The following is a 27,274-nucleotide window of genomic DNA, read 5'->3' as shown; positions in this document are numbered from 1 at the left end:
GTTAGTGTGCTGCAGTAGAACACAGTGTGACTTGGGCCCGGGCCAACGCTGCTGCTCGCCAATCTCATGTTCCAAAATTCACGGCCGCTGGATGAGCTTTAGCCTTCGCCAGGGGAGGGAGGGAGGAGAGGAGGACGGGTTGGTTCAGTCACAGGTTAGATTTGTGTTACCGTGTACCAGCATGTGTCTTCTTTTTTTTTTTTTTAATTAAAGTTTGTACATTGTGTTCATGTGCTCTGAAAGGCACCTATCTATAAAACACACTAGGCTTTTATCAGTTTATCAGTCGACTAGACTGATATCTTGAGGGAGTTACCCAACATACTGGTGGCTATAGACTGAGTAAATGACTGACTGACAGGCAGGTAGGTAGATAGACAAATAGTTTTTGATAGCATCAATCATACCAACCATTTGTGGGGTGAGGCAAAATGGTGCACAGAAAAATCTGTTTTATTTGACCTAATTGTCCATAGTGTCAATGACTGTAACCAGTCCAGGGCATAACATTATTTGAACAAAAATCGGAAAGAATTGACCATTAAATAGAAGAAAATCTTTTGTCAGGCTTACCCTAGCTAGATATGGATAAACACCGCCACCTAGTGGTCGCCAGTGTATTTCCTCTATTGTGACAGAATAAGAGCCAAAGGCCAACATGTCATCTGATTCAGTTTTATTCTCGTTATGACGCAACATTAGAAGTATATAAATATCTGTCTTTTTTTTTTTTTTTTTTAAATATACAACATCTATGACATCCATAGAGCGTTTCTCCTCGGGCAAAATACAAAAACTCAATAACAACTTTTTATTGCACATCTTCTAAAAGACAAAAAAAAAAAAAGCAAGTGGGAAGCAAACGTGGCTAACGCTAGTGTTTACACAGTGGAAATAACAACGGCACAGTGGAGACAGGACGGGCGGACCACTTCGAGACGACTTTGTTTTTTTTTTCTTTTCTCCACGGCAAACCCAGTGGGTGACACGCAACAAACATTTTGGCAAATGAGCACTATAAAAAAAATAGACAGCGGCCAAGGCGAGTAAACAAACATCAATGTGCTTTCCACTGGATGCTTTAATGGCTCTGTTGGAGACAAACCACGTTGTTTTTTGTTTTGTTTTTTTTGTCTCGTCATTCATTACGCCCGAGCTGTGAGCATTTAAGGTGCGTTTGTTTCTTCCTATGATAAAATGCCCCCAAAAAAATAACAACTCAATCCCAAACCGACTCGTGCTTATTTTTTTAAAGGCCTCAAAATGCGCAAATGACATGAATCCTCCTAATTGGAGGTAATGTTAGATCTTTTTGAACCAATTGGGACAACTAGTAGGCCCGCACCAGTGCAGCGGAGCGTCCCTCACCAAATAACACGATGTCCATCCAGTACGTTAGACACCAACCACATTCTTAATCCGATTTATTTGCGAGATGCTACATGATCACGTTCTCACTCTCGCCTCACGTTTCCGACGAGAAAGCCATCCGCGGTGAACGCAAAACTCCGAAATTGAGCGACCAATCCAAACCACAAAGAAAGGAATGTGAGGACGAGTTTCACCGTCGGTGGACGCCGAGCAACGCGACGGCGGCTGTACTGCGTTAAAAGAACAAACGAGCTTTTTATGGCACCTAACGGGCCAGGCGTCTCCCGGTTGGCCGGGCGGGCTCCGGCGTAACAGCTTGTCCGGTCCTTCGTTTAAAAGCAAAATGTTATTTTGTGGTGACAGGAAGTCAGACGCGGCGCCTTCCCTCGAGCGGAGTCTTTGTCCGTGCCCCCGCACGGGTCTCATTTGCGATTTCTCGGCGCGCCGGTTTCTTCTTGGCCGCCTTGTCGGGAGGCAACGTTTTGTCGGGGGGTTCCGAGGCGTCGCCGCTCGCCTTGGGTTCGGGGTGTTTTGGCTTTGAGTCGTGATGCTCCTTAACGGGCTGCTTTTTGGGCGAGGGATCTTTATGCTTGGGCGGCACCACGGACGGCTTGTGTGGCGCCCCCATGGGGATGCTCTTCGGAAGCTTGCCCTTTGAGTTTGTGCTTTCTTTGACCTCCGGAGGGGAGGCTGCTACTGGACATTTTGGTTCCGGCGGCTTGGAGTCGCTGGGCTGCGTTGATTCCTCACCCAAGGGCAATGTAGGGTCCCTGGATTTGGACTCGAGGGCTACGTGAGAGACGGGAGGGGCTTCTCGATATGAATGTTTTGGATCGAGGACTGGGGTGGATTGGGGGCTTGACCTGGTTTCGTTTCTATGGACTAAAGTGGTTTCGCTAGGACCTGCCGTGGCATCGACGCCTTCCCGCTGATTCGAGGTGCAAAGGTCTGGAATCCTCGAGACTTGTTCTTCCAGCAGCTCTGAAGATCCTTCAGCCTTCAAATAGTCTGATGGTAGATGTTCTTTCTCGGGCATTGGTGTGACGCTCACTGACATGGCGCCTAAATTAAACACGGACACTGCTTGTCCGCCAAGCAGTTCCACTTTTGGATCACTAACCTGTTTCGCGGTGGACCCGTCACAGTCAGCGGGAAAGCTCTGACCGGAAGAGGTTCTGATGAGCTTAGCTGAACCAACATGTGGGCCGGAACTAGAATCGTCACTGGGTGTGCTTTCTTTGTCCAGTCCCAACCTCGCAGGAGAACAAGCATCTGCTCCCACAGGAGAAGTCCTCCCGTCGACTTGCGGCTGATCCGTTTCGTCATCCTGGTCTTCGTTGCTGACTTCCCGGATGGAAGGTGTCTTTCCGCAGGAGAAGTGCGAGCTGTGACGGGAAGGGGCCACCTTCATGCAGGTTCTGCTCTCCTGCTTAGGGCTGTCACCATCATGTCTGCTCTTTGTTTTCTCTCCCAGCGAGTGCTCCTTGGGAAAGGGATTCAGGGTAGAGGCGGTGTCGGGACTCGTGGGGCAGAATAGAGGACTTTTGGGTTTGTCGGGAGCTTTCAGCTGTCGTTCCGCCACATTCTGGAGCCACTGGGGAGGGACGGCTAATTTGCTCTCAGCCATTTTGGATAGACACGTGTCCGTTTTGGAGATTCGGGGCCCCGAGAGCAGGCCGATGTCCAGGGTGCCCTCCAGAGGCTTAAGAGGGGACACGTGCCGGCCCTCAAGTTTGTAGTCCGACGACGTCTTCCTCAGAGGGCACTCGCCTGACGAAATGAGCTGCAGCTTCTCCACGGCGCTCTCCCCTCGTCCCGAGAACATCTTAGGGCCCATGGGCCCTTCACCGCCCAGTCCGGCCTTCATGTGCTCGTGAGCCACCGCGGCCGTGTCCAGCTGGAGACTTTTGGAGCGGGTGGCGCCGAAATGAAGGTTGTCGTGGATGGTGGGGGAAAGTCGACACACAAAGTCGTCTCGCTCTTCGAAGGAGAGCCGCTTCCTGGTGAAGTCCATGGTGGCGGCCTTGAGCTCCGACCTCTCCATTTTGTCTTTGGGCGCTCGAGGATGCGGGCGCTCTCCGTCGCTCGCGGCCGAGTCGCTGACGATGTCCGAGGCGCGGTTGAGTTTTTTGTACAGGACGTCTTTCAGGGCCACGCTGGCCGTTTCGGTTTTGCTTTGAGTACGTGAAAGGAAGTCATCGCCGCCCGATGGATCAGATTCCCGCTTGGCGCTGGTTTTGTCGAGGTCTTCCAGCGACTCCTGGCGTTCCCTGCGGCCCGCCGGCCTCTTCAAGCAGCCCTGCTCGACGGGGCGAACTCGGGGGACGGCCGCTATGGCCACCTCGCAGGCGTTCCCGTCCGTGGCGCTGCCCTCGCCGCTGTCTCCGTCCTCCTGATCCTGAGCCTCCTCCTGCGTCACCTCCAGGCTTTGCTTGCGGGCGCACAGGTGCTTCTTGTCCGCCACGTAGGAGGGCGACAGCTTTTCCTCCGACTGCACCCGTTTCAGGAGCGGGGAGCGCGGCGGCTCGGCGCTTTTAGGCCGCACAATGTGGCGGATGATGGTGGGCGGCGAGTGGATCTTGCTGGGGAAGGCCTGGGCGCTTTTGGAAATGGCCACAGAGTGTCCGCTGAGCAGCGGCGAGGGCGAGCGCTGAGGGGAGGTGGGCTGTGGGGTCGGCGAGGGAGTGCGCGCCAGAGGGGAGAGAGGAATGCTCCCTGCGGACTTACGCCGCCCCTGACGGAGCCGCTGGCCCGGTAGCTTGGGGCCCAGGCCGTGCAAGGTGCTGGGCCGGATGTGAGTTGAACCCGCGGGGGAGTTTGGCGTGCTGGAGCTGGGTGAGCTGCTTTGGGAAGAGTTGCCACCTGCAATCCCCCCAAAGAAAGTCAATTGTCAGCAAAATGGTGTCAACTTTCTCTATTGCGGGTTCCGGGCTTGCTATTTTGCATATTTCTTTTGTACTTTTAATAACTATTTTGGGCTTTTGTTTTAATTGGGTGTAATTCTCCTCTTGACCAGGAGATGGCGGCACACTTAACTTTAAGACTTAATTTGTTCATAATGAAAAAGGATGTACTTCAGCATGGCCTGTTTTTTTTATGATGGAATGGGATGAACGTGCAACCTTTACCTGAGAGGGTGAAGTCAGGAGGTGGGCGTAAAGCGGCGGTGGGCGAGCGGGGCGAGAGGCTATGCGTGGGCGAGCCGGGCAGACTCTCACCCGATGACAGCGAATGGTTGAGCGACGTGAAGCTGCGACTGGTGTGAAGCAGAGGCGACGGCTGCATGGCAAAACGCCGGAAGAGAGAACGGCGCCTAAGGGGGAAAAAGAACAAAACATTCAAGGGATTTGGAAATGTAAACTCTGGACAGGAATCCTTGCCGACTCACAGGTACCTTTCCGGTGTCTTTTCCTTTTTGGCCTTCTTGGCACATCGCACCATCTTGCTCCTGTAGCTGTTCCTCCTGGCGGGGCCTCTCTTGATGGACGTGTTCTCGAAAGGGGTGGTGGTGATCGACACCTTCCTTCCGCTCTGAGGACGACCGACAGGCAAAATGAGAGGCGTTGGGAGAATGTTCCACTTTTTGAATAAAAGAAGGAGTGATTTGATAGTAGGGTAGCGTCAGTGCACCGACCTTAACTAGAAGCTCCACCACCTCGGTGTGGACGAGCCCGTGGACCGCCTCGCCGTTGACGTGGGTGATGAGGTCGCCGGCTTTGAGTCCGGCTTTCTGCGCGGGGCCGCCGTCTTCCACGTTCTGTCACGCAAAAGGGGCGGGCGCTCGTCATCGCGTGGCCTCGCCGCCGCTCCAATCAGAGGACGGGCGTAACGGAGTCTGCGTCCTTACCCAGACCATGTGGTAGACGGTGTAGACGTCGCTGTCGCAGGCGTACACGCGGATGGCCCGCAGAGTGAAGCCAAATTTCTTGCCGCTGCCGTGGATGACCACCGGCTGCCGCGCCAAAAGCGAGGAGGAGAACGAGTCACGGCTGGGCGAAGAGTCTCGCGAGGAGGAGGGATCCGACGACAGCGAGTAAGGGGAGAGTGGGCTGGCCAGCGGTGAAGCGGCAAACATGTCTGGGAGGATCAACCAGGGAAGACTTTCAGATCATTTCAAACGTTGGGGGGGGGGGGCCCTTGAGGGACTTTTGTGTTGCGCTAACCTGAGGGGATCATGAGCGAGAGTGCGCCGGTGGAAACAGACTTGGGGACTTTGGATATTTGCGGCTTCTCGTGCCCAACGCCGGGTCTGGGAGAGAGCCCAGACGTCACCTGGTCTCCATCCGGGCTCTGCACGCCCTCGCCCCGGGGCGTCAGCTGGTCCAGATGTTCAGAGAAACTTCCTGATTGGATGCAAAAAAAGTCAAGTGTGAGACACTTGGCTTGCTACCAAAATGAAAAAAAAAAAAATTGTAGCTGGTCGGTTGTAGACTTTACCAGAGAGTGTTGCCCCACTGCGAGTGCTCCCAGGCGTGGTGGCATCGTGCTCGTCCCGCGGCAGCTCCCCGACAGACATGGACGTCTTGCCGGACGACTCGTCAACTTCGTTCTCCGAGGCCGAGATGGCGAACTTGGGGAGCAAGCCGGCGCCCGGCTCGCTGTCCGCCGGCAGTGACGGCCTACGAGACGGAAGCAAATATAAATTTAGTCCTACTTGAGAGGTGCGTGGGTGTATTATTTGAAGGAGGCATTTACATGTCTGTGAAGTCGGGCGTCCAGCTGAGCGTGTCCAGCATGGGCGGGCTCTCGCTTTTCTTGCCTTCCGGGGCGTCCACTTTCTCCTCGACGTGGCCGCGAGACAAGTCCAGACTGCTGTACACCTGACCACCGTGGACACACGTTCATAATGATCACAGCGGTGTCTCGTCCAACGGTTCCATGAAGTTTGTTTCCTTTTTGATGTACTGACGAGACGGCGGTGACAGTCACCTTGGAGAAGCGGTGAGAGCAGGAGGAGAACTGCCGCAGCTCCACGTTGAAGTCCTCGTCGTTGGTGTCGTCCTCCTCCGTCTCCAGGTGGTGGTAGCGCTCTGAGCGAGCTGTCGAGATGAGACAGAGTTAGTTTTTTGACCCAGTTTTCAGGAAAAAAAAAAAATCCCCCAACTGCCTACTCACTGTCGAAGTAGCTGGTGTCATCCTCGGACTCCAACTGGGGGATGAACTCGGCCTTCTGCCGGAGGAGGCCGTTCCAGTCCAGGTGGTGAAAGAAGGAATGCTGCTTTACTTCGGCAGCGCCACCTACAGGCACACGGTGGGAACCCGTTTGTGCTTTTTCCTGGCTATCGACGTGAAGGTGCCGCTTGTAGGTTGGGTCGGTCTCTACCTGCGCCCATCCTTTCTAAAGGATTCTGCCTGAGCAGAACGCCGATGAGCTCTTGGGCGTCGCCAGGCGGTGCTTCTTCTCCGTCCGGCCAGTTGATCTCATCTGCACACACATTGGAAAGTTTTTTTTTTTATTCACCTAAAATGTTTTTGTTGCTCCTTTCAATTGTTTGCTTTCCACTGACCGCTGATGACCTGCCCAAAGAGCTCCTCGGGCGTGTCCCCGAAGAAGGGCACGCAGCCCACCAGGAATTCGTAGAGGATGATGCCCATGGCCCACCAGTCCACCGGCTTGCCGTAGCCTTGCCTCAGGATCACCTCGGGAGCGATGTACTCTGGCGTGCCGCACACCTAAATGCAAACAAAACAAAAGTTGCAACCAGGAGAAATCAGAAACGGAAAGTAAAGCAACACGATCGCTCACCTGCTTGTCGGAGAACTCGCGAGCGTCCTTCTCGATGTGGCCTTCGTACAGGTTTGTGGTCATGTTCATCAGGCCCACTTTGGACAGGCCGAAATCCGTCAGCTTGATGTGGCCCATGGACGTCACCAGCAAACTGGGAAACAAAACGGACCGAGCCCTGTCGTGGTTAGCGAGAAATAACAGAAGAGCTCCTCCCACCGCGTCGACATGGTATATCGTGACGAGGCGGGTGGTGACAGTCGCTCACTTGTCTGGTTTGAGGTCTCGATGCACGATGCCGTAGTTGTGCAAGTACTCCAGTGCCAGCACGGTCTCGGCAAAGTACATCCGGGCCATGTCCACGGGAAGAGGGCCCATGTTTTTCAGCAGAGTGGCGCAGTCTCCTCCTGGAAGGTGGGATGTCATCATCACCATTATTGTCATTGAGCATCTCAGAATCATCATTCATTTCTGTGGCCGCCTACCTTCCACATACTCCATGACCATGCAGAGGTGCCGTCTGGTCTCGAAGGAGCAGTACATGGAGACCACGAAGGGGTTCTCTGCAAAGGTGAGGATGTCCCTTTCCACAAAAGCCTGCTGGATCTGGTTCCTCAGCATCAGGTTCTGCTTGTTGATCTTCTTCATGGCGAAACGCTGCTTGCTCTCCTTGTGCCGCACCAAGTACACCGCACTGCGCCACAAACGCGTCTAATTAGGCTCATTTCATTTTGGTGACCTGCATTTTTGTACAGACCAAGTATAGATTTATCTAGGACGAACAGAACTTCTACACCAGATGTTTGGTCTTACCCGTAGGCGCCGTTGCTGATCAGTTTGGTCAACTCAAAGTCCAATTCGCACGGTTTGCGTCTGGACCTCAAGGCGCCGCTCAAACTCGGGGACTGAAGCAAAAAAATAGATATATTTACGTTTGAAGAAAAAGAAACATTTAAGCAATTGATCGGCTCATTTGGAAATCTTACGCAATCGTCGGTTTCTGGAGTTTGCGCGATGCCGCTGTCACTGCTGCTCAACTGAGCCATCTCTGTAGGAACAAAGTAGAATAGTCAGGAAAAAGGGTTCAAATGAGCAAAATGCTAATTAGACGTTAGCAATTAGCTAGCAGCCTTTCATTAGATGAGATTTAATGGGTTGGAAGAGCATTTTGGTGTTCAAATACACATTCTACTTCCATTTTCATTCTTGCCTAAGAGGGCAAAAATAAAGCTGGGTTTTTTTGTTTTTTTTTGAGCGAAATACAAAATGGCAAGCGGTAATGGCGCTGACTGAGTTGATCTGGAGTGAAAGTAAATGAGGTGGAAACGAGACTCATCTAAAAGTCGTTAGCAGCCACCTTGCATCATAATAAAACACACTATGGTCCATGTGCGCCCATTACGCCAGGGAGAGCACAACACGCGTCTGCCGCCATTTAACATCTGTCCATGTGTGTGTGTGCATGCTATTCCTTCTTCATGGACATTGTGGAATGAGTAGGGTCATTGGGGAGACAATCTGTTCACGAGCAACGTTTCACTTTACTTCCTTTTACAGCTCAAGCGAGACATCACACACCGCTAGGGAGCTTACGTTTTCATCCCAGCGTAGCTCCCAGTCTGCATTTTCCCCCCGTACGTCAACATGGATTGATCAACGTTCAGTGTGATTGACTTTATAATTGCGTTGCATCTTAATCGATTATTTTTACTTCAATATTTTTTTTTCAAATGCCATGTGGGTGGGATAAAAGAATGGAGTAGCAGACCTTCCAAAGGATCTCTGGTCAGACCCAGCTGGCTGATGATGTAACGCGGAATGTCAGTCTTAATACCCTGACCCTCCTTGGCGTGGCCCTCGGCCGCCTCCAGGAGGTGGTAGAACTCCTCGGGGTCAAACTCCTGCAAAGGGAGAAAAATATTTGACTCGTGTCAAAATGTACAAAGCGTGCTCCCCGAGTGACATCTGAGGCGGCGTACCAGACATTCCAGAAGCCGGGCCGGTCGGGCGATGACCATGAGGATCTTCTTGGCCAGCTCGCGGATGAAGTTGACCTCCTCGCTCTCAGAACGCTCGGTGGACTGCGGCGAGAAACGCGGTGGAAAAGTCACATTTGGTGGAGTGGAAAAGGTTCTCCCGGTTAAAAGCCAGATTCCGAGCGCACTCACCTCCTGCACGAGCCTCTCCAGCTTGTCGGTGAGCTCGCAGAAGTAGCTGGACGTGACCAGGCCCGACCGGCTCTTCTCCAGACAGTCGCGTGCCAGCTCGATGATCTGGTGGTGGGCGAAGCCGAGCACGCCGTCGGCCAGCGGCAGGACGCTCTCGGGAGAGTTGCCGCGGATGATCTCCTGGATTTTCTCTTCCATCTGAGCGGTGGCCTACAGACGAGAAGTAAGGTCACGTGAGGCCAAGTGACAAAGACGGCGCGGGAACTTCGGCAGCCCACCTTGGGGAAGCGCTCCTTGTAGACGTGATTCATCATGATGATCTCGTGGTCGTAACAGGACGGAGACCTCCCAGGGCTGGCGGAAAACAAGACGGTCATCCACACGCGAGATTGTGTAACGGGACAGCGTGGCGTTGGTACCTGAGGCTGCGCGAGCGCGGGCGCATGCCGGCTGCCCGGCGACACTCGTCGGCCGAGATGCTCTCGGTGCAGAAGTGCTTGGAGAGGAAATGCAGCTCGTCCGGCGTGGGCTGGAAGGGCAGCTGGTGCAGCTTCTCCTGTGATGAACAGGATGACTGGAAGTGAAACAAATATACATTCAACAAGAAAACAACACAAAGGAAAGCAATTTCGTTAGCGTTAGCACTGAGCGAGCGATGAAGGGAAATCTGTCTATGAAAACATTTTCGAGTCAAATCAAACTTTTGGGATGCTCACAGAGACGGTGGAGTTGGGCGTGTTGGTTCCATATCCAGAGGAGGGAAGGGAGGCCAGCGACCAGCGGCGACCATCGCTCCTGACGCCGCAAACGCCGACGTCAAAACAATCATGCGCAATTCGTCTTGCGAGCCACAACAACAACAAAAAAATACCTTCGTGCAAAGGAGAAATGAGCAGAGGCACTCGGAGAGAAGTTCCTCGGGCTGTCCTGTGGACTCGTGCCTGCGGGAACAAATAGTGATGAGTTTTGTTGCTCCAAAGACATCAACTGCACTTTAGCATCAAGTGACACAACGTGGGGATAAACGCTCACAAGGGCAGGAGCCAAACAGCTAATTAGACAATACTCCCCCCCCGAGTGCAACGTAAACAACTAAGGCCGTGTCCATATGTGGGTATAACAACAAAAGAAGTCCACCAATGAGAGATCCCACTCGTCCAGTTTCTTACCTCGACTAGCGAGACCGCGCCTGAGCCACACAGTCAAGTTGTCGGAGAAAATATTTTGCGGATCCGAGCGCATCTTTCCCCCGCTGGGCTCAGACTAAACACTGAGTCGCCAGTGGCGACACGGCTGCTTTTTGCGCCGCCAATGGCAGGAAATAAAACGCCCCGCGGTCAATGAACGTTCCCTCCCTCCGCCGCAGCAGCACTTCCTCTCTGGAGGGTCTTGGCTTCCTCAAACGACACAATCCTTTTTGGTGGCGGCAAGCGCCTCTCTTGTATTTTCGTAATAATAATAATAATAATTTAAAAAAAAAAAAAAAAAAGAGGGGGAAAAAAAAAAGCCTTTCTTGCATTTTAGTAAAAAATAAAATCGATGAATTGGAAGATTTTTGTTTCCAAATATTTTTGATTGTTTTCCCAAGGAAAAGCAGTTACAAAAAAAGTTATCAGGGGATAAAAAAACAAACAAACCCATGAATGAATGACTGCGGTACCTGTGAAAGACGAGAGTGGCGAGTGGGGTCGGGGTAAACCTGTGGACTGGCTGCTTCCAATCAGGCTTTTCCTGTTGCTTGTCCGACAGCTGGAAGAACAAATGAACAGTCGGTGACACCGATCCACACAAAAACTATGAAGACTGTACTGGGAATCACTACAGAGTCAGCCATTTTACAGTGAATCATTCTTGGTCTCATTTTGTTATGATAACATTCACAATCATTCACTCGTTCCCTATTTCATGATTTTTTTTTTTTGGTTGTAAACTATATTGCCCACTACTGTATCTTAAAATCCTTATGTAAATGGATAAGATGACGACGTGGTTGAACACAACGAGAGACTTGTAACAAATTCAGCCACGTTGGCGACCGTTCAGTACGGCCAGGACCGATCAAAAGAACAATGGGACGCTCTGTGTGCGTGCGTAGAAATGCCCGAGTAGGCAGACTCGGCGTGGTTGTCAACGCATGGCTGCAGAGGTCACGCCCAGTGCCCCGCTAACTGCTGACCTCGTCACTTTTATGACAAACATATCTTTTGAATATTTTTGAAAATAATACTCTTTCATTATGTAGAGGGACACAAAAAAGTCTTGCAAATTGGACTAAATTGAAATGAAAATAAAATTTCACAAAATTCCCACATATTCAAATAAGCGACAACACCAAGCGAGGCGCTAACGTGAGCTGGTTAGCTCGCTAGCTTGTTGGCTAGGTGTTGTCGTCCTCGTTTGGCTTTGGCGAGAGCCGTCCTTTCTGCGCGTTCATTCACGGTGAGGGCGTGAAAAAGCATCTGGTACACAGGTGCGGGCGTCAAAGCGGATCAGGTTTAACGGCATCTATTTATACGCGCTCGCTGCGGATTAGGCCAGCGGATGCCACGCCGCTGCCCAATCAGCCCTCGGCACGCTTGATCCTCGCGCTTCCTGCCGCCGTAGTGTTTGGATCAAAGAGTTGTTGAATGGTTAGCGTTGACTTACACTTACGGGACAGTGAGTAGTCCCCGTTCACGCTGGCGTTTGGGTGAAGCGGCGCGTAGACGGAGCTCGCCAAAGACTTCAAACCGCAGGCCCAATGCTAAAGGCCATAAACAATTAAAATCAGGGGGGGATTTTATTTTTAGGCCATATCAGTAATACAAAGAAGTCTCAATCTGTCAAAAAGAGCCTTTTAACTTATTTTGGAAAAGCAAGAGAGGCAAAAATAGACAAAGATGAATGAAACAATTTTAGCCCGGCGTAGAGACTTTTGCGTTTGTGCTGTCAGAGCTGTCAGGTGCGCCGACAAAACTACACGATGTCACAAATCTGACACTTTCCGCTTCTATTAATAGTCTAAAAAAAAAATACAAATACAAAAACAATCAAACACTCTCAGTCAAAATAACGTATGTTAAATTCATACAATACAAATGATTACAAGTGTAAATTAAAAACATGTTTTCTTGTAGACCTTTTTTTTCTTTTGGAATTTTTGCATAGGTTTACAAACGTCCAAACTACGATCATGTATCTCCACAAGCAATATGAAACGTGTATTGGAACGCAACATGGAGTGCAACAAACCAGCCGCTATTTACTGCTAAGCCGTTTTCCAAGTAGGTCATGAAGAGGATTAAAAATGAAATGAAAAAAAAAAATCATGCATTTCTATAGCAGTTCAAACCATTTACAAAGACCTCGCGGGTGTCGATTGGTCGCCTCACTCTACATATGACAAATGGAAAGTGAGGTTATGCGGGGATGCTGGCGTATGCAAGAGAGCACTTTTCACATTTTCAATGGAGCGAGAATTTCCAACGCCGAGCTCCCTTTGAGGGCCAACAATCTTCAACAGAGCCCAGCCAGCATTGAGAAATGAAAGCACGCTATCAGCGGGATTAGGGACGCCAAATTTAAGACTCGGCAAATGTCTCTCAGGTGTCTTCAAAGGGATTTGTCTTGTACTATACGGTCATTAATTTCCTTGTTTTCTTTTTTTTTTTTTGGGAGGGGGGGATTTTGATAAAAATACACGAGTTTGTGAGCACAATTTATTTTGCAAAATTATATTTAAAAAAATCTCTAGAAACACCATTCTGATCAACTATTTCAAAATAAGCCTGAGTCATATTTAGACAATTTTCTTGAAAAAGATTATTCTTCTTACAGCTTTCTAAAAACTGAAATCGGACTCAATTCTTTTCATATTCCAATTATAGGGGGAGAGTAGAACTTATCTTGTACACTGCGACTATTCAGCGTGATGACTCTGACTTTAGCCGACAAATTTTTAAATGAAGCCAGAAATTGCGAATCAAAATTCGCCCCACCTCCCCGTTGTTGTTTTTGCAAACAGAAACCAAAACTCTGATCTCAGTGCAGGTAACATGACACATGGCAACGGGATGTAAACAGTCACAAGTCCAGAAAGCCCGTTGCGGCACGCTCCCGTGTCAAATTGAGTCGCTCGCGGGGTGGCGTGGATACTTTTGGGAGCGACGCGGGCGAGCTCTGCTCGAGAAATGCGGCGTGACAAAATTTGAACAGCGCGTCCAAGCGCGACAATCCCACATGACGTCCGAGTCGGGACACATGAGCCGGAGAATGAAAAAAAAATTCATGTACTGTGTATGACATCATTCTCAAGTCCTATAGATTACAATTTTGGATCAGGACATTTTGTCATTTCCCGTTTCTATTGGCGAGCAGTCCCGCACAGGTGCCAGTACGGTTCCTGACACGAGTTGTGACCAGCTCTCACGTTCTTGTCTTTCATTTAAATGGGCCAGATTCAGCTTGTGAGAATCCAATGACTGTTTAATAATGGAACTTTTCTGTCAACAACTAATTCACAAATCCATTTCATGTATCAAAACATGCAAAAGAGCCGGTTATGTAGACACAAAGTGGACTTGACTCAATAACTACAGATTAATATGTTCCAGTCAGTAGAACCATAAGACTGCCCTAAAACACAAGCAATAACCGAGCGGCTGTAAACACTCCCGAGAGCAGAAAGCACGTTGCGGCACGCCTCCGCGTCAAGTTAATCTTTCCTGCCCCCCCCCCCACGAGACGAGGGTGGAGCGGGCTACCTTTGGGAGCGTCGCAGGCGAGCTTGTCCCAAGAAATGCGGCGTGTAAAAGTTGCCCATGGGCGTCCACAAACTACAATCCCACATGCCGCCGTCCGAGTCGGGGCAGAGGTGCGGGAGCTGAGCGGCGGGACCGCTCGACTCAAAGCGGCGGCGGCGGCGTTCCGTGTTGGGCTGCGCCGTCCTCATGCCGCGGATAAAAGACGTAATCCCGGGAGGATCCCGAGGGGACGATCCAGGTCAGGTTGCAGCGGAGCTGCGATGTGCCAGAGCAGCTGACTCTTTGTTTGCACGTAACAGGCACCTAGCGCTGATTACGCCGGAGGAGGAGGAGGGAGGAGGAGCTGCTGCTGCTGCTGCTGCTGCTGCATCATCCCTCCTTTGGGCTGCCGCCAAAAATTTGACAGGTCAGCGTATTAATGTGGGAATTCCTCCAGTTGTGCTGTAAACACGAGTGGCCACTTAAAAGATGAACGGTAAAGGAAAAGGGCAAAAAAAAAGCTACCAAACAATCTCCACGACACGAACTTTGACTCTTTGATCAGCCTGGGATGGGCCGCTTGGCGGGCGGACGGTCGCACCGCGGCGAGCATTGTGTCAGGACTCCGATGAATTTGACGGCTGGGAGAAGCTCGGGCGGGGAGGGGGAGAACTTTAAGAAGGAGGCACGACCTCACGGGAGGGAGCAAAGTCCCAGCTGGGCAAAAATGAAAAGTCACCCGCTCTGCAATAAAAGCGGCGCGATAAGACTCGCGTGACTTTTTCTGAACTGCCGCTTTGCCTTGTTTTGACATCCACATACAATAAACGGAAACAAAAGACCAGATGGGTGGAATGTTTATATTTGACCATCTTTAGATGTATTTAACACCCACGCATTGTTAATTCCCTCAAACATCCTTTTACACAACTCGCTCCTCTTTTGGGATCATTACGACTGGAGAGAGGGCGAGAGATAAGCCGTGTCGTCGACTTCAGTTTGACCTCGGCGTGGCGGAAAGACAGACGGGACGGGAGGGGAGCAGTCGCTGCGTCGAGGTCTGACACGAGCGGACCTATCGCGGGCTGATAAGACCGGAATATTCGTCTGTGAGTTTCCCGTGTGTGTGCCGTGTGTGTGTGTGTGTGTGTGTCCCTGCTGGCCTTCACTCTAATTGTGGCTGTGCTCTCCTTTGGTGTTCCACTTAGGACGTAACGCCTTGCATGGGACCAAAGTCAAACTCACAGCAAGAACATGGACGTCACTGGCTGGTAGCACCAACCGGCTAACCACTTGGGTCTCTTTCAGCACGATAGCAAAGAGCAAAAGAAAGGCACCCAAACTCGAAAAGGTTGAAAACGGCCGGTAGAGGCCACAAGATGGCGGCAAAGCATTATTTTTTCTGTTCAACCGAGACGATGGCCTGTCTGAATGAAACTCCTTTGCTCACATCGACATAGTTCGCTGGCGCCAAAGCAATACTTTTATATTAGACTTCTGAAGTAGGCTATAGCATCAAACGAGGGGAAAAAGTCAAGCGCGGCGAGGAGTCTCTGGATACTCTCTATCACCACGTGGCTATTTTGATCCCATGCGGCAGGTGGTCGGTCGGTCGGTCGGTCGGTCGGGCACGCGTGGCGACACTCGCTTACCTCCAGAAGTGAAAGGCGTGCAGCGGGCTACACGGACTGCAAGGACTAGTGGGAGTGGGGCTCAAACTTCGGGGCGTGAGGCTGCAAGTTAAACGGAGAAAAGTGAAACGGAGACGTTTTAGCACGCACGCTCACACACGCACACACACACGAACGAACACCGAAGCGCACGAGATATCTAAAATCGGACGCGTGCACTCGGCCGAGGCGTTTGTCTCTCTTCTGGAGGCAGATAAATGGCTTTGACATTGTGTCTCCTCTGTCGTAGAAGAGAGCGGAGAGAAAAAAAAAAAAAAAAAAAGACGTCACACCGTGTCGCTGCAGTGCTGAGGTCACGCTGAGGTGAGCAGATTTTACTGCAGTGAGTTTAGGAGCTCATTAGCATCAGATTATGCCCGCAGGAAAATGCCTCAAAGCCTAATTTGGCATCTTTTGTAACAAGTTGAAGGTGTGTAACAACACAAAAAGTCCAATTGGAAAACATTCAAAGGGTCACATTTGTCATCTTAGCAAACCAATGAAACCATTTTTGGACTAATAGCTCTCGCTCTCTTTTTATTGGGGAAAAAAAATAAAAAATAATGACCTCCAGATGGAGTTCCTTTCACCGATGATTCAGCCTCATATTCGTGTGCAGCCCGACCCAGATACTTGCATAAGAGGATATTGGAACAAACAAAAATACGTGCTTCATCCAAATATTTAGTGGAATTTTGACTAGGTTAGCGAAGGACGATGACGCAACGTCCCGTGACTCAACTGCGTCGTGATCCACGGACTACCTGTTCTATGGATACCTGCTGTTGCCGTGTCGATACGGTCTCGCGAGATAATACGATACTGCGTGTCGCAGCCTGATTTGAACTAGTTGACCGTGCATGTGTACGGTAATCCTATTAACGCGGAAAGTGAAATAACCTTGACGGCGTGTCCGTGAAAAACAGCACGCACGCATTACAAGTGCAGAAAGAACTGCATCCAAGAAATATAACCCCCACCCCACCCCCCCCATTGCGGATTAGAAACGGTGGAGACAACAGAAGGGGGACAAACGCCTCAACGATGCGGGGAGAAGCCGCCGTGGTCGCTCACGCGCTAAAACCGAGGTCGTTTGGAAGCTTTACATTGCGGCGTGGGGCATCGCGCGCGCACACGTGCAGCGAGCACACAAACACGCACGGGCAGGCAGGCAGGCAGGCAGGCAGAAGATAAGAGACTTCCTGCTGCAGATGCTAAAGCTAGCAAGGCAGCATACTCACTCGAGCGTCAGACCAGGAATTCGCAGCCGTTCCCGTTGGGCTTTCATGGCTGCTGTTTTGCTCTATTGTGATCATCATAAGCGTTCTCTGCTTGGCTGCAACGCATGCATGCCGTCAGCCAGACCAGCTCCCCTCCTCCCCCTTCCCTCCCCTCCCTCCCGCTGCTCGCTCCCCCTCGCACACGGACAAAGAGCAGTCAAAACAGTGCGATGAAACGACGAGGGCAACAACAACAACAAAAAAAAACCCACTCCCCAAAATTAGAGGGGCTTAAAAAGAAAAAGACCCCACTTCTGGGTTTTTCGCAGTTGTTGTTTTGGTCCTTCCACCTTGAAGCTGTCAAACAAGACCCTCGGCTGCCTGCGGAGGGACAATAGCCCCTCCCTCCCGCGCCTTCATAATCGACTGCCTCCCTCTTTTGACAGCCCCCCCCCCCCTGCCCAACAGCAAGTGACACCACCACCTGGTGACGAGGTGCAATGACTGATTATTCTAGGGAATATATTTATTTTTTTGTATTCTGATATATCATACTGACATCCTACAAATGGGAATTGATTTTTTTTAAATGTGTTGTCTACACACAGTTGGGTCTCTGTGAAGGTGTGGAAAGTTTCCGGTAAATATTCATCACTTAAGATTGAGATTTTTTTTTTTTAAATAGTTATTGCCCCCCCCCCCCCCCCCCACGCCTTCAAAAGCAATAGTGACACTTTCATCCATGTTCACTCATAGCAGTTCCTCAATCTAAATCCATTTGAGGCTGCCTCATCAAAGACCCGACACCATCGCCATGGTTACCGAGGTCATTGGAGGCTGCGGTAACCTGTTTGCACAAGGAATATTTGTCCAGGAGATAGGTGACACCCAAATGGTGTCGGTGAATCAAAGTCCTTTGTGACTCAAAATTGATGTCATAAAAAATATATTTTAAAAAAATGTATGCGCAATAGAAAGAACTACAATTATGGTGGACTAATCAGATAAATTAAATATAAACCTGTCAGATTCACAGGAAAGCAACCGTTTGTAGTCAAATGTTTCTTTTAACTTAATTTTTTTTTTTGGTGTGTACTGAAAAGATGACGGACGACATCTAAATCAATAACAGCAAATTTACCACACTCATTTCCTCATTCACACTTGAGACCTTGCAACACTAACAAGTCACATGACACCGGAAAGGGGCCGAAAAAAAGCCGACATTTTGGACATTGGTGTACTCACCTTTTTTTTTCCAGTGGTTTAGACATTAATAGCTATGTGTTGAGTTATTTTTAGGGGACAGTGACAAAAGAAAAAAAAAAGTGCAAAGCCATAAAGCGCCGCAAACCTTTTCATAGGACATAAAAACATCACCACAGCGGGGTGACCAGCATAAATTTGATTGACGGGTCACATCAGTCATGAGCGTACTTACAGGCTGCCTCTCCGGGGAAGACTGAGCTCTTTCTGTGAACAGGAAAAGGAGGAAAAAAAAAAAAGGAAGCATTAAAAGAGAAGCATTAAGACCACGTAGTGCACAAGGTTAAACTGAGGTCAGCCTTGTCGTGAAAAAGTCCAACAAAGAACTCACAGAATGGCTCAGGAATTAAACGCCCCGCGGCACTCGTTACGGGAGGGATAAGGCAAAATCCTCACAGCCGTAATCACCTGCGACTCACTTTGATTTATACAATATTGAAAACCTTGACTATAGAAAAGGGAACATGCACGTTAATTAGCTTTTACTTGGAACAATGCACCGGCGATGCTGCTAAAAATTGTTTAAAAAAAAAAGTGTTAGAGGCAATTTGCAAAATTGGCAGGCCTTCACTTGACTCAATGTAATTGTTTAATGGCCCGGATAATTATCTCAATTAATACAGAGTCAATAATTTGTTCAAACATATTACTCTTAAGTACTTCACTGGATGTTTATATTGGTCAATCCTACAATTGACTGGCCTTCGACACAAGGATCTCTTTGGGTTGAAACCTTTGCCCTTGAAGCAAAGAAATGGACGTGTTAAGGAGGCGCTGTCCCTTTGCTATCAATTACCGTCACGTCTGGTCATCAGACGAGCATCCTCGTTTCTTTGGGGAGACGAGAAGGCGACGCGCGAGACGCTAATTGGCAGCGGGAGGTGATTTACAGCCGCGACATATCCACCAATCACAGCTCGGCGGCTCACAGCGGGAAAATCTGCTGCTGAGCATCCCTGAGGCCATTTGAGGGGGAAACGTAAGCCCGTCTGTCTATCCCAACTGTTATTGAGCCAAGGCACATATTATGAATGACTGAGCAAAGATGTCATAAAAAGTAGCTACACTGAATCTGATGTGGCTTTAAAAAAATAAATAAAAGAAATCCTGATTTTGTAACAAGTGGCCACATAGGTAGTCAACTAGTGGGAAAAAAAATAGTTTGGTCGCTATAAAGCGATAAAGCAGATGAACAAAAAGATTATTTGTCATGAATGAAAAAAGGCAAGTGATAAGTTCTAATTGTTCTGCAAAGACACAAGACATAGTATCGCAGCTCAGTCTTTGTGTCTGTTCATCAAATCTGTGTATTCTCTACATATGAGCACCACACCGCCCCCTGGAGGCCAAGGTACGCACAACAGAAAAAGCACAATATAGCTAAATTGCTTCAATCAAGTGACAATAGGTAATTATTTTTTTCAATTTAATGTTTTGTTTGCAAAGTTATTTGGGTGAAAATTATATTTACATTTTGTGAGCAATACTCAAAACATTTTCATCACTCTTTGCAAGACATAACGCCATTAAAGTATTGGAACTCTGCAATGATTCAAATACAAGTATTCTTACTCGAAATGTGTCGGGGGGGGGACAAGTGGTACTGGCGCATCCCTAGCTATAACAGATCGTTTTACTCGTTAGTGCGTGAGCTTCTTCGTTATCATAGCGTCAATATGGTGTCAATACCACAGCAATCCTTGCCGCTTCCTTTCGGGCACACGCGGGAGGATGTAAAGTCCCTGACTGTGGTCAACAACACCAAAAAAAATGAGTGCGGTCTGCTCGCCTACCTGTAGCCCCCGCCGCCTCAAAATGCTGGACTCGTCCATGGCAGAGTCACGGCTCGCCTCCGCATGCACGCAGCACTGGACAGCTCAGCTCAACCCTCCAGCCCGGCCGGCTACCTCGCTAATATCTGATTTGATTCCCGGCTGCTCTTCTCTGCGACTTCCCTCCAGGCGGTGGAGGAAAGAGAGGCAGGACGACGACGGACGGACGGGTAAGGTGGGGGGCGAGGGGATGGGAAAGGGAGGAAGGTGGGGGCTTTGGGACGATTCTCTCAAGGCATGAAAATGAGAGGATGTCCTTCCGTGCATTGTGGCGCTTCACAAGGCGGGAGAAGACACTCCGGGTTTGCGATAGGCGAGAGTTGAACTTGGCGTTCCCAATGCCGCGCGAGGCGCCTGACGGGAGAGTCTGTTTCAGACCTAACGAGTACACGCGACGGCGAGAGGATTATCAATTTCAGATTTTTCACACCTCTGGATGTGGCCTGCAACCATAATTCTGTATTCCGTGACTGTGTGTCGCCCCCCCCACTGTTATTCATACGGTGTGGAAGCACTGCACGAATATTAAGTGTTCCTCTCACGTTATCCTCATCAGCAGCCAAATTCCCACAGAGGATGGCCGAGGGGGGTAGCGGGTGAGCATGTGTCATATGACAAATAGCTTGGTAAAGAAACTAGCAATATTGGAGGGGAGCCAAAAATAAAGCCCCAAATAAATCATAATACTAAAAGTCTTCAGAATAAAATAAATTAATACATTAATTCCAGTAGGATTTGATTCCTTTCCAAACTGCCATTCAATAATGCGCGAAAGATTTGAATACACTTAAATAGTAGATATGCACATGTTCAAAACTTTCAAATAAAATGAACTGTCCAGCTAATTAACTTCCTTCGTTAAAACCCGAAGCAGCTTTTTATGCGTAACTTTTTTTTTTTTTAAAAAAGGAAGAATTCTGTCAAGTTTCAAGCCACAATCTCAGAACGGATGATTAAGAGAATTTCCCATCTGGCTCTGAAAGGAACGTGAAAACACAAAAGAGGCCAATATTTCTTTGCCTGTGTCAGAATCCTCCAATTATCCTTCGCACCCACGCTGCCACTCAAGTCTTTTCTATTCACCCATTCAGACAAACCCAAGGCCAAAGTATAAAAGAAACTGACATACCTCTTATCAAATCTATGCAAAAGTGCTTTGAAAGTTTAACATCTAAAGTACTTTATGTTCGCCTGTAGCGTTTTGCGCGACACGTTAGCATCAAGCTAGGAACAAACCCCCTGATTTATCAGTGGCTGAAGACGGTTAGTCAAAAACAAAATAACAATGGACAATATATGTCATTGTGGTCTTATCTTGACTTTATGCCTCCGCCCGTGTCAGCCAGCACACCTTGGCGCTGTGGCATTATTGCGCCCCGAGGGTACCGCGTCCTGCTCGCCGGTAGCAAATCAATACTCCACTTGTGCTGCGATATGGAGATAAGACTGTCATAATCCCCGCGCCACCATGTGCTGCCTTCTCCCGTCGTACTGTTGTTGGGAGATGTCCTTGACTGATAACATTGACGTGTGCACGGTTTATTAAGGAACCTTTAAAATTGACCACTGACAATCAACCATTTACACAAGTGCGTATGCCCCCCCCCCCACTGGCTCAGACAAACACTTTTTCTGTCAAATATTGCATTGTTCGCAAATGTGTACTTTTTTTTTACCTCATGTTTACTGATATTAAAGTAAAAAAATTGGTTTGACGTTCAATGATTTAAATTTAACTTATCTGAAGTCCATTATGATCATTCATGAGCTGCCAGCAGCTGCACAACAGCGCCCTCTGGTGCGCACAAGCAGACTGGCACTTATGTATTCACTATGGAACACCAAGGGGGGCCTTTCTCGGTTGTTGTTTGAAATGTTTAGAATTTAGCCTCTGTACTTTAGTTTTGTGCTTCGTTCGAGTGTATCATGAGAGATGATTTTATTCAAGAAAGGATGATGTCATGAGCCAGCAGGCTCACCTTTAGCGTGTCCAATGAAAGCAAACACGCAAGCGGCACGTTTGAGGCGGCATTAACCTTTCCTTCGCCACCGACTCATCGGATTAGCCGCTGCTTTTGATCAAATCTCCCGGGGAGAGAACCAGATCGACGCATTGATCCAAGGAGCGTTGAATGTCACCTTTACACCGCGCTTTGTGTTACCCAACACAAATGAAGCAAGCCTTGGCTTGCAACGGGCATACGTGCCATGTTTTGAAATAAAAACGTTTGAATTAACCAAAACACAATATTTTGTTGAGTTCTTTCTTGGACTCTTCCAAGTGCAACAAAAAGAAATAACCTCCTTGCAACTCACCTGGCTGGAGGTGAGGGACGGGTCCGACTTGCCGAGGTTGAGCGCGCACATGCGGACCAGGTTAGAGGAGGTGTCGGAAAACGACTGTGGCGGCCATGATGTTTGCTGGGCGTGAGCTGGGAGCAGAAGGTACTTCCCTGACATCACACATGAAAGCAGACAACATTTTAGAGCTGTGGTGGCTTAATAAGCAGTATTTCCCTCACATGTCTGTCATCAGTCAACATGCTTGGGGGGGGGGGGGGTTTATTAGCTTTTAAAAGCTAATGCTAACGACGGAGGCGCTGTAAATCCACGTTTACCTGTCAGACCGCCGCCCAAACTGCGTCGTCTTATGTTCTTGCCGTCGTCGTGGCTGAGTTGGCGCTTGAAGCGCGGCGGCAGCTCAGGGTGGCTGGAGTTCCTGAGCGACGACACGGTCGAGGGTGGGTAGAGGATGTGGTCCAGCTGCGCGGAAAACAAGGTCATCAAATTGAACGTATGTAAGGTACACGAGAGGTGATAACACGGTACGTTAAAAATGTATCAACATTGAAAATGTAAATATGCTTTATGAGGTGTACAAACATAAAATGATCAAGTTGGTTGCGCAAGACTCCACGCGTGAATAATTTGCCTTCCTGACACAGTTTAGACGAAGGTTTTGACTGCTGATAAGCTATCACTGCTGATGCTAGCCTGGCTAACACCACCATCGCCTTACACGCAAGACACAATCTTCCACAGGGTAAGTGTCAGGTGACTTTTGACCTTCCCCGCAGGGTTCCCGAAAGCAACATCAAACCTAAGCGAGCTCTCTTTCCTTCCTTCCTGGCTGGGCGGGCCGGGCCGCCTGCTGTGGACAGTGCCAACAAGTCTTTATTTCCACAGCAAACACCAGCGGGTCACCGTGGGCAACCTCTGCTGCTGTTAACAAGACACGCGCATGATCGAAAAAGGCAAGAAAATAAACATCATTTTGCATACGAAGAACTAGCAAACAATATGGACAGCCATTAATATTCCTTCTGATGATTAAAGCTCTTTGAAAGGATTGGTGGATGGAACTCTTCAGGGGTCGGACGGTAACGGCAATTTTGTTGACGTTCCTTTCAGACCGTTGCTAGGACACGGCGAGTATACCCAGGCGCTTAAAACGGGAAGTGAAACGGGCGATCGCGACTAACCTCTCGTCTTGCTCTCCCGCCATTGTCTTGCGCATATCCCTTCACGTTTCCTGAACGCGTTATCTCTCGGTAGAACGCAAAGCGTCTCGATGCGGATACAAAAATGAATTTTGTAATGATTGAAAATGTCAATAACGTATCATCTGAAGGGTCATAACTGTTTCTTGGAGGCGAAACTGACTTCCAACCTACTTTTGCCGCCTAAACGGGTTACGGGGTAGAATCCAAACAATGTAAGAAATCAAAATAAACGAGTGATAATGCAAGCGAAGCGTAATTGACATGCTAAATACGACTAGTCAACTCCATGTGTCTGAAGACTAAAGGTCTTCAGGCAAGCCTGGTTAGCAAAGTGAATCCCTGCAATAAACTTGACTTGAGTGTCGTAATATTCACTGTGTGACATAAACATCATTAGTCTCTCTTTCTGGGTCCACGGTGGTAAAGTAAACTCGAGTTCCGCCAGACCTCGTCAGCTGACATCTGTCTTGTTTAACCCCCCCCCCCCCCAGAGAGATTTTTTTTTTCTTCCTTCAGTGTGAGGAGAAAAATAACATTTTTAAAATCAAAACTCTCACAGCGGAAACCCAACCGGCTCCGAAACGATGAGCCGAGCGGACGCCGACACTTTACGCCCCGTCAACTGGCCGCGGCCTCGGGTTGTTGAACTCTGCGAGCGGTCGCGGGGGGATTGCGTTTCCTGTGTCGACATGATTTAACGTTGGAAAATACAGGAGGCTCTTTCCAACCGTGACTTCACGCTGCAGCAGAACCGAGTGTCAAGAAGCACAGAGAAGTACTTCAACATTTTTTTTTTTTCCTCTCTTCGCTAATTCTGACCCGACATCTTGAAGCGTGATTCAGAAAATTGAACATCATTGACATATATCAAAAGACTGCAGTTCAATTCAAACTCCGCCTACCTGGTTTCCCTCCGGCAATTGACCGCAGGGTAAATTCCGACCAAGCGCCATGTTTGAGCCCAAATGGGCCTTTGTCGCGTGTGTCCGAGTATCAAGACAGGTGTCAAAAATCTAAACCATGGAGCGCTGGGGCGGCAAACGCTCTCGGGTAAGATGAGCGTTAATCAGATTGCTCTAATCCTCTTAGCCGCTAATGCATACACAGAAAGTGGCCGCCCCCCATCGACGGCGAGAGAAAGTTAAACATTGTCCAGTGTGAGCAAATGGCCGGCAATGATGCAACTTGCTGGAATAAACAATTTGATCGACAATATTATAAATGACCGCCATCTTGGTGCCAGCCAATCAGAGAAGGGGGAGCCCAAACAAAAGGTCGAGTCGATTCTGATCTATTTCCAAAGAATTTTTAAGATACTCTCGACCACATTTTACCAATCGCGGGTGGGCGTAGAACGTATCCTCGTGATAAACGAAGGGTCACTGCGTATTTTTTCAGCATTGGCCTTGTTATCAGACGCACGCAGGTCACACCGAGGCGGAGCAATCATTTACAGCCAGTTGCTTTACTTCCCTAAATGTAAAGTCCAAACATGCTTGGGGACAGAAAACACCCGAGCCAACAAGCCCCCACTCGAGTCTGTTTTCAGGCGTCATCAGACGGCGGCGACAGCCCCAGGATGCTTGTTCAGATAAGCAGGATGCTCACGCCTATGAGACCAGCAGACAGGTTTTTGATACTTCAAGCCCGCCGCCGAGCAAAGTCAACAATGTCGGCGACTTTGGTGGAATAAGAGGGAATTGAAAGCATTTTTTGTCAAAAAAAAGCTGAATTGAAGTTTTCAAAATTCACTGACATTGAAAGCGTCTGTTTACAGTCTCGCATGTACAATTAGGTTTCTTGTATGCGCACCTGAACCCTGAGGCCATCTTGAACAATTTATTTTTATTTTTTTAATGGAATAACCACAGCTGGGATTCTCCACATTCACAAGCAGCCTGGTGCTTGTGTGAGCCGGTTGCAATCCAAAAGTTCCCTATTTTCCCACCCGTCTATTTCTGGAATAAATGTCAACTGAACCTTGCAGACACACACATAGGCATAGAAACACACTCTACAATCTGGAGGAGAACAAAAAAAAAAACCATTCCTGCCAATACCCACAAATATATATATATATATATATATATATATATATATATATATATATATATATATATATATATATATATATATATATATATGCTCACTTCATATTTTGGGTCTGAGATGTATCATGCATTATTACACTCACAAATCAGCTTAAAGTAATGACTGTGAAAGGATCCGATTTACATTTCTGGTGTTCAAGGTGTCAAATAATGGTGCTTTTGTGGCGTGTTGTCATGATCGACTTAGCTGTAAACATTGCTTTTGGACCTGGGAAAACTAAGGAAGAGCACACACGTGGGGGGAAAAAAATGACAATATGCAGATACCTCGAAGCACTTTGTCAACTTGGCACAAGCTGAGGAAGCGCCTAGTCACTTTTGGTGTGGCTCTGGGAATTGTTTTTTTTTACCAAAACTAGTTTTGCTTCCTTGAATGTTAGTGCCTCGTGTTTTCAGACAGCTTGTTGAATAAAGTTGGATTAAATCAGTGAGCAAATAGTTCATGATACATTTGTTTTTGGGCCCTCCTTCACACTAAGATATTTTAAGGAGGGGTCATATTGGGATTTTTTGTTATTGTTTACACGTCAATAAAGTGGTGACTTGCAGAACACGTGACCACATTTTGATTGTAAACAAACTGGTTTTGTAAAGTGTAATTAATTTGAAACCTGCCCACGTTAAAACTTTGTTCATTGAGGCAAACTAAAAGTTGACATTACAGTTCCCAGATGTGACCAACAGGTTTGCTGAGTGAAACACGTGGAGGGAGAAGTAAGCTGTTTTATCTGTTTTGTTTACCTTCTCGTCTTCGTCACACTCATCTTCGGTACTCTCTGTATTTTGGTCCTCTCCCACTTTGGACTTGCTCCCGAAATCCGAGTCGAGGCGGCCGCTCCTCAAGTCCACTTTGGTGGACCAGTCTTCACTCTCCTCCATAGTCGTCTCATGCGAGGAGGAGGAAGAGAGGACCCCCCATGGCGGACTTCTCGAAAAATGAGCGTTAGCCGCTAATTAACCTGCACCTGCGCACTGACTTCATTCTCCGCGCGGGGGGTACAAAACAATAAACGACCACGGAAGTCAGCAAGTGAATTCTGGCGTCTCCGCACCGAGTGGCGACAACTCTCAACGACCGGAGGAAGAGTCCATATTTGAGAGAAAAGTCTTCCCTCGGCCGCCGACGTCCTCGCCACTGGAACTCTTACTACCTTGGCGTCAACTGGTCCGGAGAGCGGCGCTCAAAAGAGCCAAATGTAAACCACGCCCAAGGAAACAGAGCCAACCAATTGCGTCGCGGATAGTTTTGACCAACTTTAGTAATACGGAAGTCATTGCGAGTTCAGCGTGTCACGTGATTAACATCATATACTTTTGTCTGCCGTAGTATCGAAATAAATATCTAATCCAAGAATTTTGATTCTTTCTTAATCATCAGTTATTAAAACTGGTCTTATGTAAATCAATAAATCTTTGAAATGTCACACTCGGACTTTTGACTTTTTTGCAGCAGCAACAGCGCCCTCTGTCGGCGTAAGTCTTAACTGTTCACTGGAAAAGGCTCCGTCGTGCTTTTGCTGATACACGTTGCGCCTCAAATTGAGTATAAGTCGATGGGCAGAGGTTTTGAGAGGAAGTGTCAAATATTTACGACGAATAAACTTTTTTTTAGTGGAGCTGATACTAGTTACTTGTTAGCAGTTCTTCCTCCTGCTTGCCCCGCCCTTCCCTGTGTGCTCCCCTCACT

At 48.6% G+C, this 27,274-nt stretch overlaps 1 protein-coding gene and 1 long non-coding RNA gene across 7 annotated transcripts; one reads left to right on the top strand and one right to left on the bottom strand.

The window, feature by feature from the left end:
- Nucleotides 1-163: 163 nt before the first annotated feature.
- On the bottom strand, nt 164-26,796 carry mast4 (microtubule associated serine/threonine kinase family member 4). Of its 6 annotated transcripts, none has more exons than XM_085925571.1 (30): nt 26,329-26,796; nt 22,592-22,736; nt 22,290-22,426; nt 18,317-18,348; nt 15,638-15,718; nt 10,925-11,013; nt 10,136-10,205; nt 9,981-10,059; nt 9,684-9,838; nt 9,543-9,618; nt 9,265-9,474; nt 9,076-9,177; nt 8,865-8,997; nt 8,083-8,144; nt 7,910-8,001; nt 7,582-7,790; nt 7,365-7,503; nt 7,118-7,250; nt 6,879-7,044; nt 6,695-6,796; nt 6,487-6,609; nt 6,301-6,410; nt 6,067-6,191; nt 5,809-5,990; nt 5,535-5,714; nt 5,219-5,448; nt 5,006-5,128; nt 4,760-4,902; nt 4,500-4,684; nt 165-4,233 (listed from the first exon to the last, which is right to left on the bottom strand). In XM_085925571.1, the coding sequence occupies exons 1-30, from the start codon at nt 26,464-26,466 to the stop codon at nt 1,739-1,741; spliced, it is 6,246 nt and encodes a 2,081-aa protein (XP_085781697.1). In that variant the 5' UTR covers nt 26,467-26,796; the 3' UTR covers nt 165-1,738. The 6 variants fall into 6 exon arrangements, with proteins under 6 accessions (XP_085781702.1, XP_085781697.1, XP_085781699.1 ...); XM_085925573.1 differs by having other exon boundaries at nt 9,684-9,820; XM_085925572.1 differs by having other exon boundaries at nt 166-4,233; nt 4,766-4,902.
- Nucleotides 22,557-23,301, top strand: LOC147048389 (uncharacterized). Its single transcript, XR_015067703.1, has 3 exons — nt 22,557-22,798; nt 22,919-23,016; nt 23,160-23,301. It is a non-coding gene; the product is annotated as an uncharacterized LOC147048389 (long non-coding RNA).
- Nucleotides 26,797-27,274: the final 478 nt, after the last annotated feature.

The sequence above is a fragment of the Syngnathus leptorhynchus genome, chromosome 12 (assembly GCF_054491065.1).
Source record: "Syngnathus leptorhynchus isolate UIUO chromosome 12, UIUO_Slep, whole genome shotgun sequence".
Classification (NCBI taxonomy): domain Eukaryota; kingdom Metazoa; phylum Chordata; class Actinopteri; order Syngnathiformes; family Syngnathidae; genus Syngnathus; species Syngnathus leptorhynchus.
Note: the sequence above shows the minus strand (reverse complement) of the source record. Positions and strands in the feature narration are given on the sequence as shown.

Bases quoted from the DNA above. Each gene is read 5' to 3' on its own strand.
- mast4 (XM_085925571.1), bottom strand. From the start codon at position 26,466: ATGGAGGAGAGTGAAGACTGGTCCACCAAAGTGGACTTGAGGAGCGGC. The intron at 9,619-9,683 runs GTACCAACGCCA...GTTTTCCGCCAG, and splicing joins CCGCGCTCGCGCAGCCTCAG to CCCTGGGAGGTCTCCGTCCT. The intron at 8,998-9,075 runs GTACGCCGCCTC...CTCCCTTTGCAG, and splicing joins CCCGGCTTCTGGAATGTCTG to GAGTTTGACCCCGAGGAGTT.